At 39.9% G+C, this 15,326-nt stretch overlaps 1 protein-coding gene across 1 annotated transcript; it reads right to left on the bottom strand.

Moving 5' to 3' along the window:
- Positions 1-6,234: 6,234 nt before the first annotated feature.
- On the bottom strand, positions 6,235-7,203 carry LOC126080068 (olfactory receptor 56B4-like). The gene has a single exon (XM_049891382.1). The coding sequence runs from the start codon at positions 7,201-7,203 to the stop codon at positions 6,235-6,237; it is 969 nt and encodes a 322-aa protein (XP_049747339.1).
- Positions 7,204-15,326: the final 8,123 nt, after the last annotated feature.

The raw sequence follows: 15,326 nt of genomic DNA, 5'->3' as shown, positions 1-15,326 counted from the left end.
TTGCAGGTTTGGTTTGGTCTTTACGTATCCCCTTAATTTCTGTTTATCTGGAAATGTCCTAATTTCACCAACATATTTGAATGAGAGTTTTGCAGGATATATTATTCGTGGTTGGCAAAGTTTTTCTGTCAAGGTTTTATATATATCATCCCATTGCCTTCTTGCCTGCATAATTTCTGCAGAGTAATCAGAATTTAGTCTTATTGTTTCTCCTCTGTATGTGACTTTTGTTTTTCTCAAGCTGCTCACAGGATTTTTTTTCTTTGTCTTTGGTTTTAGCAAGTATGATTATGATATGCCTTGGTGTTTTTCTTTTGGGGTCTGTCCTATATGGGGTTCGTTGAGCTTCTTGAATTGTCAGCTGTTCATCATTCATGATATTAGGGAACTTTTCTGCCAGGAATTCTTCAATGACCTCTCTGTGTTTTCTGTTTTCCCTCCCTGTGGTTGAACTCTGATCACTAGCAAAAATTTGCATTTGACTGTATCTCACATAATTCTTAGGGTTTCCTCATTTCTTTTTTCTGATTTTTCCTCAAGCACAGTTGTAGCCCAGTGTTTGTCTTCAATTTCACTAATAGTTTCTTCCATCATTTCAAACCTGTTCCTCAGTCCTTCTATGACACTGTCCATTTCTGAAATCTCACTGTTTACCTTTTGGATTTCTAATTGTTGTTTTTGTATGGTTTCTAGTCATGAATTTATTTTGACATTTTGTTCCTGTATTATTTTCCTGAGTTTTACCAATTTTTGTCTGTATTTTCCACAAATTTGTTTGCCTTTGCCATAAATTTGTCTACTTTTCCCTCATTTTTGTCTGCTTTTAGCTTCAACTTTTGGATAGTTCTGAATATTAGAGATTTGAATTCCACATCAGGTAGCTCTACTGCCTTTCATTCTACTGGAAAGTTATCTGGTGTTTTCTTTTGGATGCCTGCTGGAACTATCTTATCCTATTTTTTTTTTTTTTTTTTTATGTTTTGGTATAGCCTGCAGTCTTTGGGACATTCAGTAGTTATTTCCTTCATTTAGTGATTGTAGATTTGTTTGTTTCATGCTTTTTTTTTGTTTTATTTGGTTACGTCTGAGCAGGTAGTCTCTGCATTCTTTGTCATTTGCTTGTCTGCAGTCATGATGTTTTTCACCTCCTTGTCCAACGGGCAGAGCCAGTCACTGAGGTATGGTGCAGCAGGGTGGGTCCAGCTGAAGGGGCAGGGCTGGGAAGGGTTGTTTTTGGTACGTACTAGGGCTGACAGGGCAGGCCAAGAATCAGTGATGGGCAGGTTCTGGTAGGCTGTGCCTGTGCTGCTCGGAGGTGTGATGTTCAGTGTAGGGTGCAGGTAGGCAGGAAAGAGGGGGGAAATTGTGATGTATGGAGCTAGTATGGGTATAGGAGAGAGAAGAGAGAAATAGGAGCCAAAAACAAACAAAGGGAAAGAAAAAAACACACACACCCCAAAAGAAAAGAGTACAAAGGGAACTTGTCATTGGAATGGAGAGATGAGAACCCGAGAAATAGAGGGAAGAAAAAAAAGAAAAGGGAAAAAAAGAAGAAGAAAATGAGATAAAAATTTGGAAAAGAAAAAAAAATTAGAAAAGAAAATCCCCCAGGGGTCCCACCAGTGTGGCTGCGAAAACTGGGGAAGTCTCCCAGGTCGTGCAATATAGCCTGGCTAGTTTTTTTTTTAGAAGGGGTATAGATGTCACATAGCATCAGGTATTCAGGAGACTGGAAAAGAAGGTAAGTACAGAGAGACGAGAACTGAGAAATGAAGAAAGACAGAAAGGGTAAAAGAGAGAAGGAAAAAAGAAAGAAAAGAAATGTCCCCAGGGATCCTGCCTATGGGTCTGCATAGACTGGGGGAGTGGCTCCTAGGCCGTGCAGTGCAGTCTGGCTAGAAGGGGCTCCCAAGTGCAAAAAGGAAAAGAAAACCAACCAACAAACAGAACAATGCAAACAAAACAAAACAAGCAAAACAAAAACAAAAATAAAAAACCCAGGGATCCCACCAGTGTGGTGTCACAGGCTAGGGAAGTAGATTCCCAAAACAAAACAAGTCAAAAAAAGAAAAAAAAGGCCCTGGAGATCCCACCAGCCTGATGTTGTGGGCCGGGAGAGTGGATCCCCAGTCAAGCAGGGCTTCATAGCATTTCAAGAAGAAGCAAAGATGGCACCCAGAGCCAAGTGTTTGAAAGAAAGGAGGTGGAGGTACTGGGAGGCACAGGAGAAACCAAACAAGACAGAAAGAAGTTGCATCATCTCAGAGAACCGACTAGTGTGGACAGGGAGAATCCAAGTGGCCCAGGGCAGAAGCAGCTGTCTCCTGGCCAAGAGACTGTTGCTGGCAGGAAGCAGAGGAGGCCTAAAGGGGAGGTGAAGAAGGTGTGAGTTAGGAAGGTATATATTGCTTGTTACTGGGTGCTCTGTCTCCTGTTGGGAACTTTGTGAAGCTGCTTTCCTGTAATCCCTGTATGCCTATCAATGACGTGGGTAGGGCAAACCCAAGCCGCAGGGATACTGCACTTCCTGGCCGGCCAAGCCACCGCAGCCAGCTAGGAAACTCAGAGGTAGAGCAGCAGGAAGAGAATGGGAGGTGGGAAAGCATGTGTCGCTGGTTACCAGGTGCTCTCTCTCCTGCTGGGAGCTCCATGAAGCTGCTTTCCTGTGCTCCTTGTCAGCCAATCTTGAAAAGAGTCCCAGATGGTGAATCCGTGCTGTGTTAGCTGAAAAGGAACCTCAGCAAGTATCTCTCCTCGATCTCAGTCCTCTGTTAATTTCTTCTTCCATTCATTGTTTGGTTGAGTTCTTTATCTCCTCATTTGACACTCTGGGTTCCAGGAGTGATGTTTGTCTCTGCTTTACTTAGTTTTTCGGGTCTTTGCTGTGGAGGGACGGCATGGTGTTTCTGTTTATGGCTGAAGTTGGCTGGAAGTCCTTATATAGTTTTTTGAGCCCTGGTGGCTTAATGATTAAAAGGTTGCCTGCTAACCAAAATGTTGGCAGTTAGATTCCACGAGCTGCAGTTCTACTCTATCCTATAGGGTAGCTATGAGTTGGAATTGACTTGATGGCAATGGGTTTGGTTACAGGTTGTATGTAATTTTTTGTATATACGTAATTTTATTGCCTGGAGTTGAAATATTGAAGGATTCTATGGGAAAAACATTAAATGACGCAGGAACCATCAGAAGAAGATGGAAGGAATACACAGAGTCACTATACTAAAAAGAATTGGTTGATGTTCAAACATTTCAGGAGGTATAGCATATAATCAGGGACGAACGGTACTGAAGGAAGAGGTTCGAGCTGCACTTAAAGCATTGGCAAAAAGCGAGGCTCCAGGAATTGACAGAATACCAGTTGAGATGTTTCAAGAAATGGACCCAGCACTGGAAGTACTCACTCGTCTATGCCAAGAAATCCTGAAAACACCTACCTGGCCAACCCACTCGAAGAGATCCATATTTTTGCCCATTCCAAATTATTGAACAATATCATTAATAACACACAAGTAAAATTTTACTGAAGATTATTCAAGAGTGGTTGCAGCAGTATAGAGAACGGCCAGAAATTCAAGCCAGATTCAGAAGAGGACATGGAACCAGGGATATCATTGCAGGTGTCAGATGAAGCTTGGTTAAAAGCAGAGGATAAGCAGAGAATACCAGAAAGATGTTTACCTGTGTTTTATTGACCATGTAAAGGCATTTGACTTGTGTATATCATAACAAATTTTGGTTAACTTTGCGAAGAATGAGAATTCCAGAATATTTAATTGTGCTCATGAGGAACCTGTACATAGACCAAGAGGTAGTTGTTTGAACAGAACAAGAGAATACTGCATGGTTTAAGGTCAAGAACAGTTTCTGTCATGGTTGTAGCCTTTCATCATACATATGCAATATGTATGCTGAGCAAATAATCTGAGAAGCTGGACTATATGAAGAATGGGGCATCAGGATTGGAGGAAGACTCATTAACAATCAGCTAAATGCAGATGATACAATCTTGCTTGATGAAATTGAAGAGGACTTGAAGCAGCTGCTGATGAAGATCAAAGACTACAGCTTTCAGTGTGGATTGCACCTCAACATAAAGAAAACAAAAATGCTCACAACTGGACCAATAAGCGACATCATGATAAATGGAGAAAAGATTGAAGTTGTCAAAGATTTCATTTTATTTGTATTGCAATCTGTGGCCATGGAAGCAGCAGTCAGGAAATCAAAGGATGCATTGCAGTGGGAAAATGTGCTGCAGTATGTGTTAAAAAGCAAAGATGTCACTTTGAGGACTAAGATGCATTAGACCCAAAAACACATGGCCATTCAGCTGATTCCGAGGCATAGCAAACCTTTTTGGACTGCGTAGAACCAACCCATAGAGTTTCCAAGGAGTTGCTGGTGGATTTGGACTGCCAACCTTTTGGTTAGCAGCTGAACGCTTAACCATTGCATCACCAGGGCTCCATATTTTACAAGCATTAGCCTCTCATAATTTTTTTTATGTCTCATTGAATCGTTGAAAATCCATGATCAATATAAAATAAGTGTGACTCCATAGAACTTCAGTTTGTTGCTTAAATTTAATGGGAATTCAGGTAGAATTCACATTAAGTATGCTTTTTTGGTTGTTTTTAAAGTTACATGTCTTTTGTCAAATATAATGAATTTTTCTTTTGTTTTTTAAGGTGTTTTAGTTGATACCAATGATTTTTACATCAATTATATATATATATATATCAAATATATATAATTTTCACCCTAATCTCCCTAACTCATAATGTTTCTTTTATATTTTCCCTTTACTTTTCTTTCATTGTTTCATCTTTGGTAGTTTATTAACTCCCAGTTCCCCAGTACTCTCTTCATCTGTGTTATTGAATACCAATGATTCTCGAAACTTTTTTTTTGTTTTGGAAATCTTGGATCTAGAATTTATTATTCTAGACTCTTTGGCTTATCATTTATTAATTGAACGTTTTTACCAAGAGTCTCTTATGTATCATTGTGAAATGTTTGCTTTTCTCTTTGTTTTGTGAATGATTTTGTTTTGTTTCATTATGTTTTATTTGCAGTTTTCCTACTGGAACGTTCCATTTTCTTGAGTGTGACCACCTTAGAGCTCAGAGCTTATTTCTCTCCTGTTTCCTTCTCTACTTCTACCCCGCTGGACCAGCTGCCTGTGTTCAGGCTTTTGTTGTTCAGAAAAGATCCCCAGTTTTTCTTGCCATCCCTGGAGTCTGGATTTTAGAAAATTAGATCCCTTAGATGCCCTGGTCCTGTTTCCTGTTGTGCTGCTCTCTAGGCCCTCCCCAGTCTATTCCAAGAATCTTCCAGGGCCTAATGATTTTTACTTTGCAATGGGGAAAGGACCTCATTGCTCTCAGGATTTCTCCAAGTGATTCTTGGGGGCAGATCCATTCAGCCTGGTCCCAGGGCAGCCCCACCAGATAGACAGCTTTCCATTTCAGGCTCCCCAGGCTTAATATATCCCTCTCTGTTGAATAATGCCTATAATTATAGGAAGATTCTGAAGTCCACCCAACTCAAAATATACCTTTTCTTTCCAGAGCTTACCCCTATCTTAGAACCTCTGGCAACATTCTTTAAGCAGCAAAATCTAGCCTTGTAGTTCCACGTGAGCTATGGCTGCTAACAAAAATGTTGGCAGTTTGAATCCACCAGGCACTCCTTGGAAACCCTATGGGGGCAGTTCTACTCTGTCCTATAGGGTAGCTATGAGTCAGAATTGAATCAATGGCGATTGGTATTATTGTTTTATAATGTAGTTCCTTGTAACCTTACGCCCTAAGCATAGTAACGTAAAACAACAACTCTTTTATTGCATTCATATATTCTTTGGGTCAAGAATTCAAAAAAAGCCACAGTGTGGATGGCTTACTTCTACTCCATGATTTTCTGTAGCCTCAGCTTGGAAGACTCGAACAGTTTGGTTGATCAAATGTCTAGAGGCTGGAAAAATTTGAATGTCTCATCTCAGGGTGGCATCAGCAGTCAGGGACACTTTGTTTTTCTGCTCTTACCTAGTCACTTATTTTCTAGGTAATAGGAAATTTCATTGTAATTTTAATATGCATATTTTGATTAGTGAGATTTACAGTTTCACAATTTCACTGGTCATTTTATTCCTAGTTAGAGGTGAAGGCAGAATCACAACACAGGAGTGTTGAGAAATAAACCTCTGTGTTTCATTAAGGTCTTCATGGTTTCCTACAGCTGGAGTTGCTTGGTGGACCCATCTTCACCCAGCCTAAGTAGCCTCTGGAAGCCCAGCCTGAGCTCCTGCATCCTGAGTGCATAGACCATGGGGTTGAGTGCAGGAGGGATGACATTGTGCAGCACGTTAAGGAGTACGGGGATGAGGGGAAACTTTTTCTCTGCTAGATGTGTGACAGACAGCACAATGATACCTGAGTAGAAGAAGAGGATTAGGATGAGGTGGGAGCTGCAGGTGTTCAGAGCTTTGGACATTGCTTCTGCTGAGTTCAGCCTCAGCACAGAGCGGAGGATTAGAGCATAGGAAGAAAACACCAGAGCCATATCACTCCCAACCAGGATCCATGCTAAGACCAGTTGATAAAATTTGTTCACAGTGATGTCATCACAAGCTAGGCTGATAACTCCCAAGTTAGAGCAGAGGCAGTGCTCAATCTCATTCCTGGAGCAGTAGTGTCGCTGAGCAGCCAGGACAGGCACTGGGATGGTCAACAGGCCATTCCTGAGCACCATGAATCCTGTGACTTTGACCACAAAAGCTTCAGTAACTATGGAGGGGTATCGGAGCGGGTGACAGATGGCTACATATCTGTCCACTGCCATGCAGAGGAAGATGCCAGATTCCATGCCGAAGAAGTAGTGGATGGCATAGATTTGAGCAAAACACTCAGGGAGGCTGATGGCCTTGGATTCAAACCAGAAGATGGCCAGAATCTTGGGCATGATAGTGGTGGCCAGACCAATATCTACCACTGCCAATATTTCCAGAAAATGATACATGGGCTCATGTAGTATGGGCTCATGTTGGATGGTGATCATGATGAGGAGATTGGCACTAAGAGCTAAGAGGTAGAGTAGAGCCAGGGGCAGGGTGAGCCAGTGCTGCCAATTGTGAATGCCTGGGAGACCCATCAGGATGAACTGGGAAACCTGAGGGCTGGAACTGTTGGTGGAGGTGAACATGGCACAGGTGCTGTACTCTCAGTTTCTGTCCCTAAAACTGAAAGAGGAAGAAAGTTGTGTTTGAAAGCGCAGCTTAAGACCCTGATTAGAGACCACCCTCTAATGAACCAGGTCCTTTTTTTCATGACTGACCCTAAAATTTTCTTTGAAATATTCTACAGAGGAGCAACAAAGAAAGCCAAAGTAAATTTTAAACAGAAAGGTTGAAATAGCTATTTATCATCTTCACTTGTATGTCTAATAAGCAGGTCCAAATCTATCAACAACAATTTTACTACTAATAGATAATAAATACTAATATTTGGTTTATACTTTCATTTTTCTGGTTTTATTTTTAAGCAGTTTATATCATTATATAGAGATACATTTGTATCTTGCCTTTGTCTTAGAGTTCTAAGATAGAAAGTAAGTACTCAATAAAGAAGTTTTGTATGGATGAATAAATGAACCAAAGACTTACTAGTATCATTAAAAACTATTTGTTACCTTAATTTTAACAGCTACCTTATATTTTTATATTTGGTTATTCTATATTTACTGCCCAAAATAATGCTACTAATCTTTGCGAGCTAGTCACATTATTTCCTTTGAATAGAATTTCAAGTGATGCAACAGCAATCTATACAGAGGGTATAACCACATAAATTTTATTTTCAATAGTATTTCAATTTTAAGATGTAATACGTGCAAATGGTAAAAATTCAAATAAACTGAAAAATATAAAAAATGGAAGGACCCCCATGCTTGAACCTCCCAGGATTTTTTTCTTTTCACCAGAAGCATCCAGTAATATGTTTCTTGAGGATACTTCCAGAGATAGCTTTTGCATGGACAAGAATATACATGCATATTTTCTCATAAAAGACAAAAACAAATGTTAGCATATTAATCATATCCTTGTTTTCTTTCCTTTCCTTTTCTTTTTTAACTTAATTATCTTAGAAAATGTTCCCTAACAGCATGTGTAGGTATACCTGGTTGTTATGTTGCAAGATTTTCTACCATATGGTAGGGGAGATTCTTACTAATAACTTCAAATAATTGCTTTTTAAATAAAAAAAGGCTGGTTATAGTTTTTTTGGGTGTTATATTAAACATATAAATCAATTATGGTCTGTAAACAATTGACTCTGCATTATGCCATTGATTATTTCTATTCAGAAATCTCATGCTTTTTCCTTTACATCATAGGACTCTCACAATTAAAAAACAATATACATGTACATATTATTTCTAGGTGTTTTTGGAATTTTTTCCATTTTATTACTTTTTCCCTCTTTGTATCTTCTAGCTAGTTATTGTTACTTAAGAAATATTCTTCTGATTATTATTTTTAATAACATTCTCCAAAATACAGTTATTTACAATACTCACCAAAGCTAACAGCTTTTCAGTAAGTTCTCCCTCTTGGATTTTGCTTTTTGGTAAAATGTATTACTTACTATTACAATAACTTTGAATCATGTATGCCCTTATTTTTATTTTGTATCTTCTTAAATTGTTTAGAATTTTCAAAACAGTATAAAAGATCCGTGAGAGCCAGCATCCTTATTTGGCTCTGGACTTTAAAGAGCCTCTAGAATTCTCTCTTAAGTGTGGTATTGGCTGCTGCTTTTTTGTTAAATCATCTTTATGAATTTAGGCAATTTGACATTCACATCTAGTTTTCAAGTGAAAATAAAATCAGAAATGGGTGAGTTCAATGACTACCTCTTTTCAGGAGTCTTAAGTCCACAACGTAAAATGAAAGCTCTCCTGATTTCCCTAGTCCCTTGGAGCCTTGGAGGTGCAGTGGTTAAGAGCTGGGCTGCTAACCAGAAGTTTGGTGGTTCTAATTCACCAGCCCCTACTTGGAAACCCTTCTGGGCAGTTCTACTCTTGCCTATAGGGTCGCTATGTGTCAGAATCCACTGGATGGCAATGATTTTGGTTTGGTCTTTTGTTCAGCATTTACAGAGTGCCTTCTCTGGGTCAGATCTCATGAGTCGGGGGTTTAGCTGCACTTTCCTATGGTAGGGACTCCCATTCTTACACGTCCAGAGGAGAGCTCATTCTCATTCTTTTCACTTGTTCTCCAGTCTTCAGGTCTTTGTCTCTGCACAGGTGAAGATCTTGAGGGAAAAGAGGGCCAGAATAGGAAGAATCAAACTAAGGAAGCACATTGAGAAAACCAAGGATGGAGGAGAAAGAGAGGCAAAGGCAATCAGGACAGAGATTAGAAACACAGAACAAGGAAACTGGCTCCTACCCCTCACCTCTGGCCCCTTGGTTGCTCCCTGCAGGAATGTCCAGGAGAGATCCTTTTTGAATGGAACTGTCTTCCATAGCTGCTGTTATTCTATTGGCTACAACTCTTTTATGTCTTTGTTGCTGAGTTCATCTCTCCCTCTCCCCTGGGGCCTAGGCTGTTGTACAAATTGGAGCCCTGAGATGCCCTGGAACTTCTTTGCTACTCCTTAGGTCCTTCATGAGCCTCTCTCTAATCTTTTTCCTAAATGCCCAAGCCTTGGTGATTTTACACTGTAGCCTCAAATGGACCCCTGATCTTACAGGTTCATCAAGCTCAGCTTAAGGAACAGAGTACTCAGCCCCCAGTCTCATGGAAAGCCCTATTAGATGGGCAGCTCTGTGGTGTTGAAGGGTTAGGAAGAGGTGTTCCTCCTCCTGTTTCAGTCCCTGAATGCCTGTCCTTCCCTCTCCAACATCTAGGCCACCCTTCACTCTCTTTAGGGAATATAATGCAGTGGTTGTATCTTTTCTGCTTTATGTTTTACCACTTCTATATAAAAAATGCAGAGGCCTCCTTGGCTAGATATCTCCTCTTTGCTCCTTCAGATCTATTTCTCAGAGATGTTAAACTCTATGGGCTCCCCTGCCCTCTTGGAGCCTGAAAAGTTGGTTGTTTGAACTTACTCAGAAGCTTCTCAAATGAAAGTCTTGGAGATCTGCTTCTGAAAGGTCCCATCCTTGCAAACCTGATGGAGTGCAGTTCTATTCTGCACAGTAGGAGTCACCATCAGTCCAAGCTGATTTGGTGGCAACTAATAACAAAAACAGAGTTCAACCAAAAGGTTGGCAGTTCGAATCCACCAGCTGCTTCTTGCAAACCCTACGGGGCAGTTCTACTCTGTTCTATAGGGTTGTTATGAGTTTGAATTCACTTAATGGCAATGGGTTTGGTTTTTGGTTTGGAATAACAATGATAGGATATAACAAATAAAGTTACAAACCAAAAATACAATAAAACTGGCTTTTATATTTGCCCATGAATTTACCTTTACTGGACACCTTTACTTTTTCATATGACTTCAAGTTGCTGTCTAGTGTCCTTTCATTGCAACTAAAGGGACTTCTTTTTAGCATTTCTTGTAGAATAATAGAGGGGAAAACAATAGAAAAAACTCCACCTCTTGCCGTCTTTGTGGATTGGCTCTGCACTGGGACACTCCTTCAACATTTAGGCTTACACGAAGCCTAGAGACCAACCTTAGGTGAAAGTTTAGGATTTTCTTAGGTCTTTTCTGGACATAAGTGGTCACGGGGTGGTGCAAACATTTGCTCAAGAATACTAAACTAAAAGTTGGCTATTTGAAACCACCCCACAGAACTATGGAAGAAAGCCTGGTGATCTGCTTTCGTAAAGAGTACAGCCAAGAAAACCCTATGGAGCAGTCCTACTTTTTAATGCATGTTGTTGCCATGAGTTGAAATTGATTCAAAGGCAAGAGGCTTTTGGTTTGGCTTTTGGACCTGAGTCTTGTCCTGGGGAAGCCCCGGGGGCCCAGTGGTTAAGAGCTACAGTTGCAAACCAAAAAAAGGTCAGCAGTTCAAAACCACCAGCTGCTCCTTGGGAATCCTATGGAGCAGTTCTACTCTGTCCTATAGGGTCGCTATGACTGGAAATTGACTGGACAGCAGTGATTTTTTTTTTTTTTTTTTTTGGTTTTCTTGTTCTGGGTGTGTGTGTGGTTTTCTAAATTCCCCAGTTATGCACAGGTGCTTTTCAGGGTTCTGACTTCCCAAAGAAATTCTCTTCTGGCTCCTTGACCTTAGCCCTAAGCTTTGTTTCTTTTTTTTATAATTTGTTTTTGTTATTGCTGAGAATATACACAGCAGAAACATACACCGGTTCAACAGTTTCTATACGTACAATTCAGGGGCATTGAGTACATTGAGTTGTGCAGCCATCCTTGTCTTCCTTTTCTGACTTGTTCCTCTCCATTAACATAAACTCACTGTCCTCTAAGGTTCTTATCTAATGTTTTGAGTTGCTGTTGTCAATTTGATCCCATATTGATAGACCTTAAATGAGCACAATGCTTAAGGTAGACAGTCTTTTTTTTTTTTTGTATTGCCAATCCTCTTGATGTTTAGTCTCAAGTTTAAAATAGAAGCCACATTACATTTAAATAATCATTGCCATCATCGTGTCAGCAACTACATTTACATAGTTTCATTTCATTGGCACAGAATTCTTTGAGGTGGGTATTACTAGATTTCTCTTAAAAATTTTTTTTTGTGCCTTAGGTGAAAGATTATAGAACAAATTAGTCTCCCATTCAATTGCTTGTACATAAAGTATTCTGCGACATGGGTTTCATTCCCTACAGTGTGTCAGAACCCTCCCCATTTCTGTTGTGATTCCAGTCAAAGTGGTTGGTAGTGGGTAGCCAGGCATCATCTAGTTCTGATCTCGGCGTCACGTATGCTGTACAAACTATTTATGCCTATTGACCTAGATGTTCCCTGAGAACATGGCCCCCAGCTCTCAGCTGCAGTAACTCAGTCCTTCATGGTATTTGGATATGTTTAGGAAGCTCCTGTGGCTTTGCCTTGGTCAGGTCGTGTTGACTTCCCCTGTGTTGTGTGTTGTCTTTCCCTTCACTAAAGTTAACACTTGTCTACTATCTAGTTAGTGATTTTTCCTTCCCACTCCTCCCCTCACTCATAACCATCAAAGATTGTTTTTTCTGTGTGTAAAAATTTTTTTTTGGTTTTTGTAGTAGTGGTCTCATACAATATTTGTCATTTTGGGATTGACTTATTTCACTCAGCATAATGCCTTGTAGATTCATCCATGTTGTGAGATGTTTTGCAGATTGATTATTGTTCTTTAATCCATTGTGTGTTTATACTATAATTTGTTTATTCATTCATCTGTTGATGGGCATCTAGGTTGTTTCCATCTTTTTGCTATTATGCAATGAACATGGGTGTGCATATGTCTATACATGTGACGGCTCTTATTTCTCTAGGATATATTTCTAGAAGTGGGATTGCTGGACCATATGTTATTTCTATTTCTAGCTTTATAAGAAGGTACCATATTATTTACCAAAATTGTTGTACCAATTTACATTTCTACCAGCAATGCTTAAGAGTTCCAATCACCCCACAGCCTCCCCAACATTAGTTATTTTCTATTTTTTTTTGATTAGTTCCAATAATGTCGGGGCAAAGTAGAATCTCATTGTAGTTTTGATTTGCATTTCTCTAATGGCTAATGATCGTGATCATTTCCTCATGTGCCTGTTAGCTGCCTGAATGTCTTCTCTGGAGAAATGTTTGTTCATATCCTTTGCCCATTTTTAAGTTGGATTATTTGTCTTTTTGTAATTGAGGTAAAGTATTCTGCAGATTTTAAAGAAGGAATGGTCATTGAATATATCGTAGCTAAATTTATTTTCCCAGTCTGTAGGTTCTCTTTTTAATCTTTTGGTAATCTTTTGATGAGCACAGTGTTTAATTTTTAGGAGCTCCCAGTTATCCAATTTATCTTCTGGTGCTTGTGCATGTTAATTATGGTTTGTATTGTATTCATGCCATGTATTAAGGTCCCCGGCATTACCTGTATTTTTTTTCTCCCACTATCTTTGCAGTTTTAGGTTTTATATTTAGGTCTTTGATTCATTTAAGTTAGTTTTTGTGTATGGTGTGAGGTATGGGTCTTGTTTCACATATTTACAGATGGCCATCCGGTTTTGCCAGCACTTTTTATTGAAAAGACTTTCTTTTCCCTGGTGAATGTGCTTTGGTCCTTTGTCAAAGATCAGTGGACCATAAGTTGATGGATTTATGCCTGGATTCTCAATTCTTTTCCATCGGTCTATGTGTCTGTTGTTGTACCAGTACCAGGCTGTTTTGATTTCTGTGGCAGTATGGTAGATTCTGAGTTCAGGTAGTGCAAGGCCTCCTACTTTGTTCCTTTTCTTCAATAATACTTTGTTTATCCAAGGCTTCATTCCTTTCCATATAAAGCTGGTGATTATTTTTTCCATCTTGTAGAATAATGCTCTTAGTGTTTGGACTGGGAATGCATTATGTCTGGAGATTGCTTTGGGTAGAATTGACACTTCCACAATGTTGACTCTTACTATCCGTTAGCATGGTATGTTTTCCATTTATGTAGGTCTCTTTTAGTGGTGTTTCATAGTTTTCTTTGTATATGTCTTTTACATCCCTAGGAGCCCTGGTAGCGCTGTGGTTACAGTGATCGACTGCTAACCAAAAGATTGTTGGTTTGAAACCACCAGTGGTTCTGTGAAAGAAAGATGTGGCAGTCTGTTTCTGTGGAGATTTAAGGACTTGGAAATCCTATGGGGTTGCTATGGGTTGGAAATGACTTGATGGCAGTGGGTTTTGGTTTATGTCCCTGGTTAGATTTATTCCTAACTATTTTATCTTTTTAGGGTATAAAAATGGCTTGGAGGCAGTGTTCGACCTCCTCTAAGCCCACAAGAGGGAAAGAGAACCAAGATCCACAGCCCAAGCCTGATTCTGATGAGGCAGAGGTCAGACATGCCTTCTCTCTCCACCATTTTTACCCACTCTGACAACAGCCATCCCTCCCACAGCACTCTCTACTTCTCTGCTGGGTTTGATAATTCATTGCAATGGCCATTCAGAACTCAAAGACCATACGCATGATTGTGGGGTTTATTATAAGGGAAGTAACAGTTATAATTCAGGCTCAGGAACACTCAGGATATAGTTCTTTCATCAGGACAGCCTCTTCCCAGCCATGCTCACAAGCATTCCTCTCCCTGGCCCTAGGCCTCTGCCCAAAGGCACTCAGTTTTCTCTCTGTAGGCCAGGAAGCCCACCATGCCATGTCCTGCTGCTAGGTCTCTGCTGCTGGTCTCTCCTGCCACCGCTTCTCACCATCTTTAGGGTTACAGCTCTCTCTCTCTCTCTCTTTCTGTCTTGGTATTCTGCTTCCGGGAGCTTCTCAGCACAGGAATCCCAGGTGCAAAGGATATAATCTCTGCTCCTGGCTGTTCTTCCTTGGAAGTGGTAGGATCCCCCTCTCTGCTCTGGAATTGACTCTCTTTTAAGGCAAAACTGACCAAACCCCTTAGTGGGCTACAATTACCCTATCACACAGTCCTACCCAATCACTTGGGTTGGAGTTACAAGACCATGGCTAAAAAGGTCACACACAAATGTAATTAATCACACCTGAATGGGCTATTACAAATGGCATCGTTTTCTTGATTTCCTTTTTGAAGATTGGGTGTAAGAATCCAACTGACTTTTGTATGTTGACCTTGTATCCGGCTACTCTGCTAAATCTTTCTATGAGTTCCAATAGTTTTCTTGTGGAATCTTTGTGGTTCTCTATGTATAGGACCATATCACCTGCAAATAGGGATAGTTGTACTTTTCCCTTCCAATTTGGAGGGCCTTTATTTCTTTTTCTTGTGTTATTGCTCTGTCTAGGACTTCCAGCAAGATGTTTAATAGGTGTGGTGATAAATGGCATCCCTGTCTTGTTCCCGTTCTCGGGGGAATGATGTCAGCCTCTCTCCATTAAGAATGAGGTTGGCTGTTGGTTTTGTTTAGATGCCCTTTATTATGTTGAGGAATTTCCCTTCTATTTCTATTTTATTGCAAGTTTATCAGTTGGATTTAAGCAAGTTGTTATTCAGTTTTCATGTATTTGTTTCTTTTTCCTTTCTTTTCCTGTTATTGATTTCTACTTTTATGGTTTGTGATCAGAGAGAATGCTTCTATTATTTCGATGTTTTGGATTTTATTGAGGGTTGCTTCATGGCCTATTATTTATTTTTAAATTGAGCATTGCTTTGTGGTCTATTTTGGAGAATATTCCATGTATACTGGAA

The sequence above is a fragment of the Elephas maximus genome, chromosome 7 (genome assembly GCF_024166365.1).
Source record: "Elephas maximus indicus isolate mEleMax1 chromosome 7, mEleMax1 primary haplotype, whole genome shotgun sequence".
NCBI classification, from domain to species: Eukaryota; Metazoa; Chordata; class Mammalia; order Proboscidea; family Elephantidae; genus Elephas; species Elephas maximus.
The sequence above is the reverse complement of the archived record's forward strand: the minus strand, read 5'-3'. Positions and strand labels throughout refer to the sequence as shown.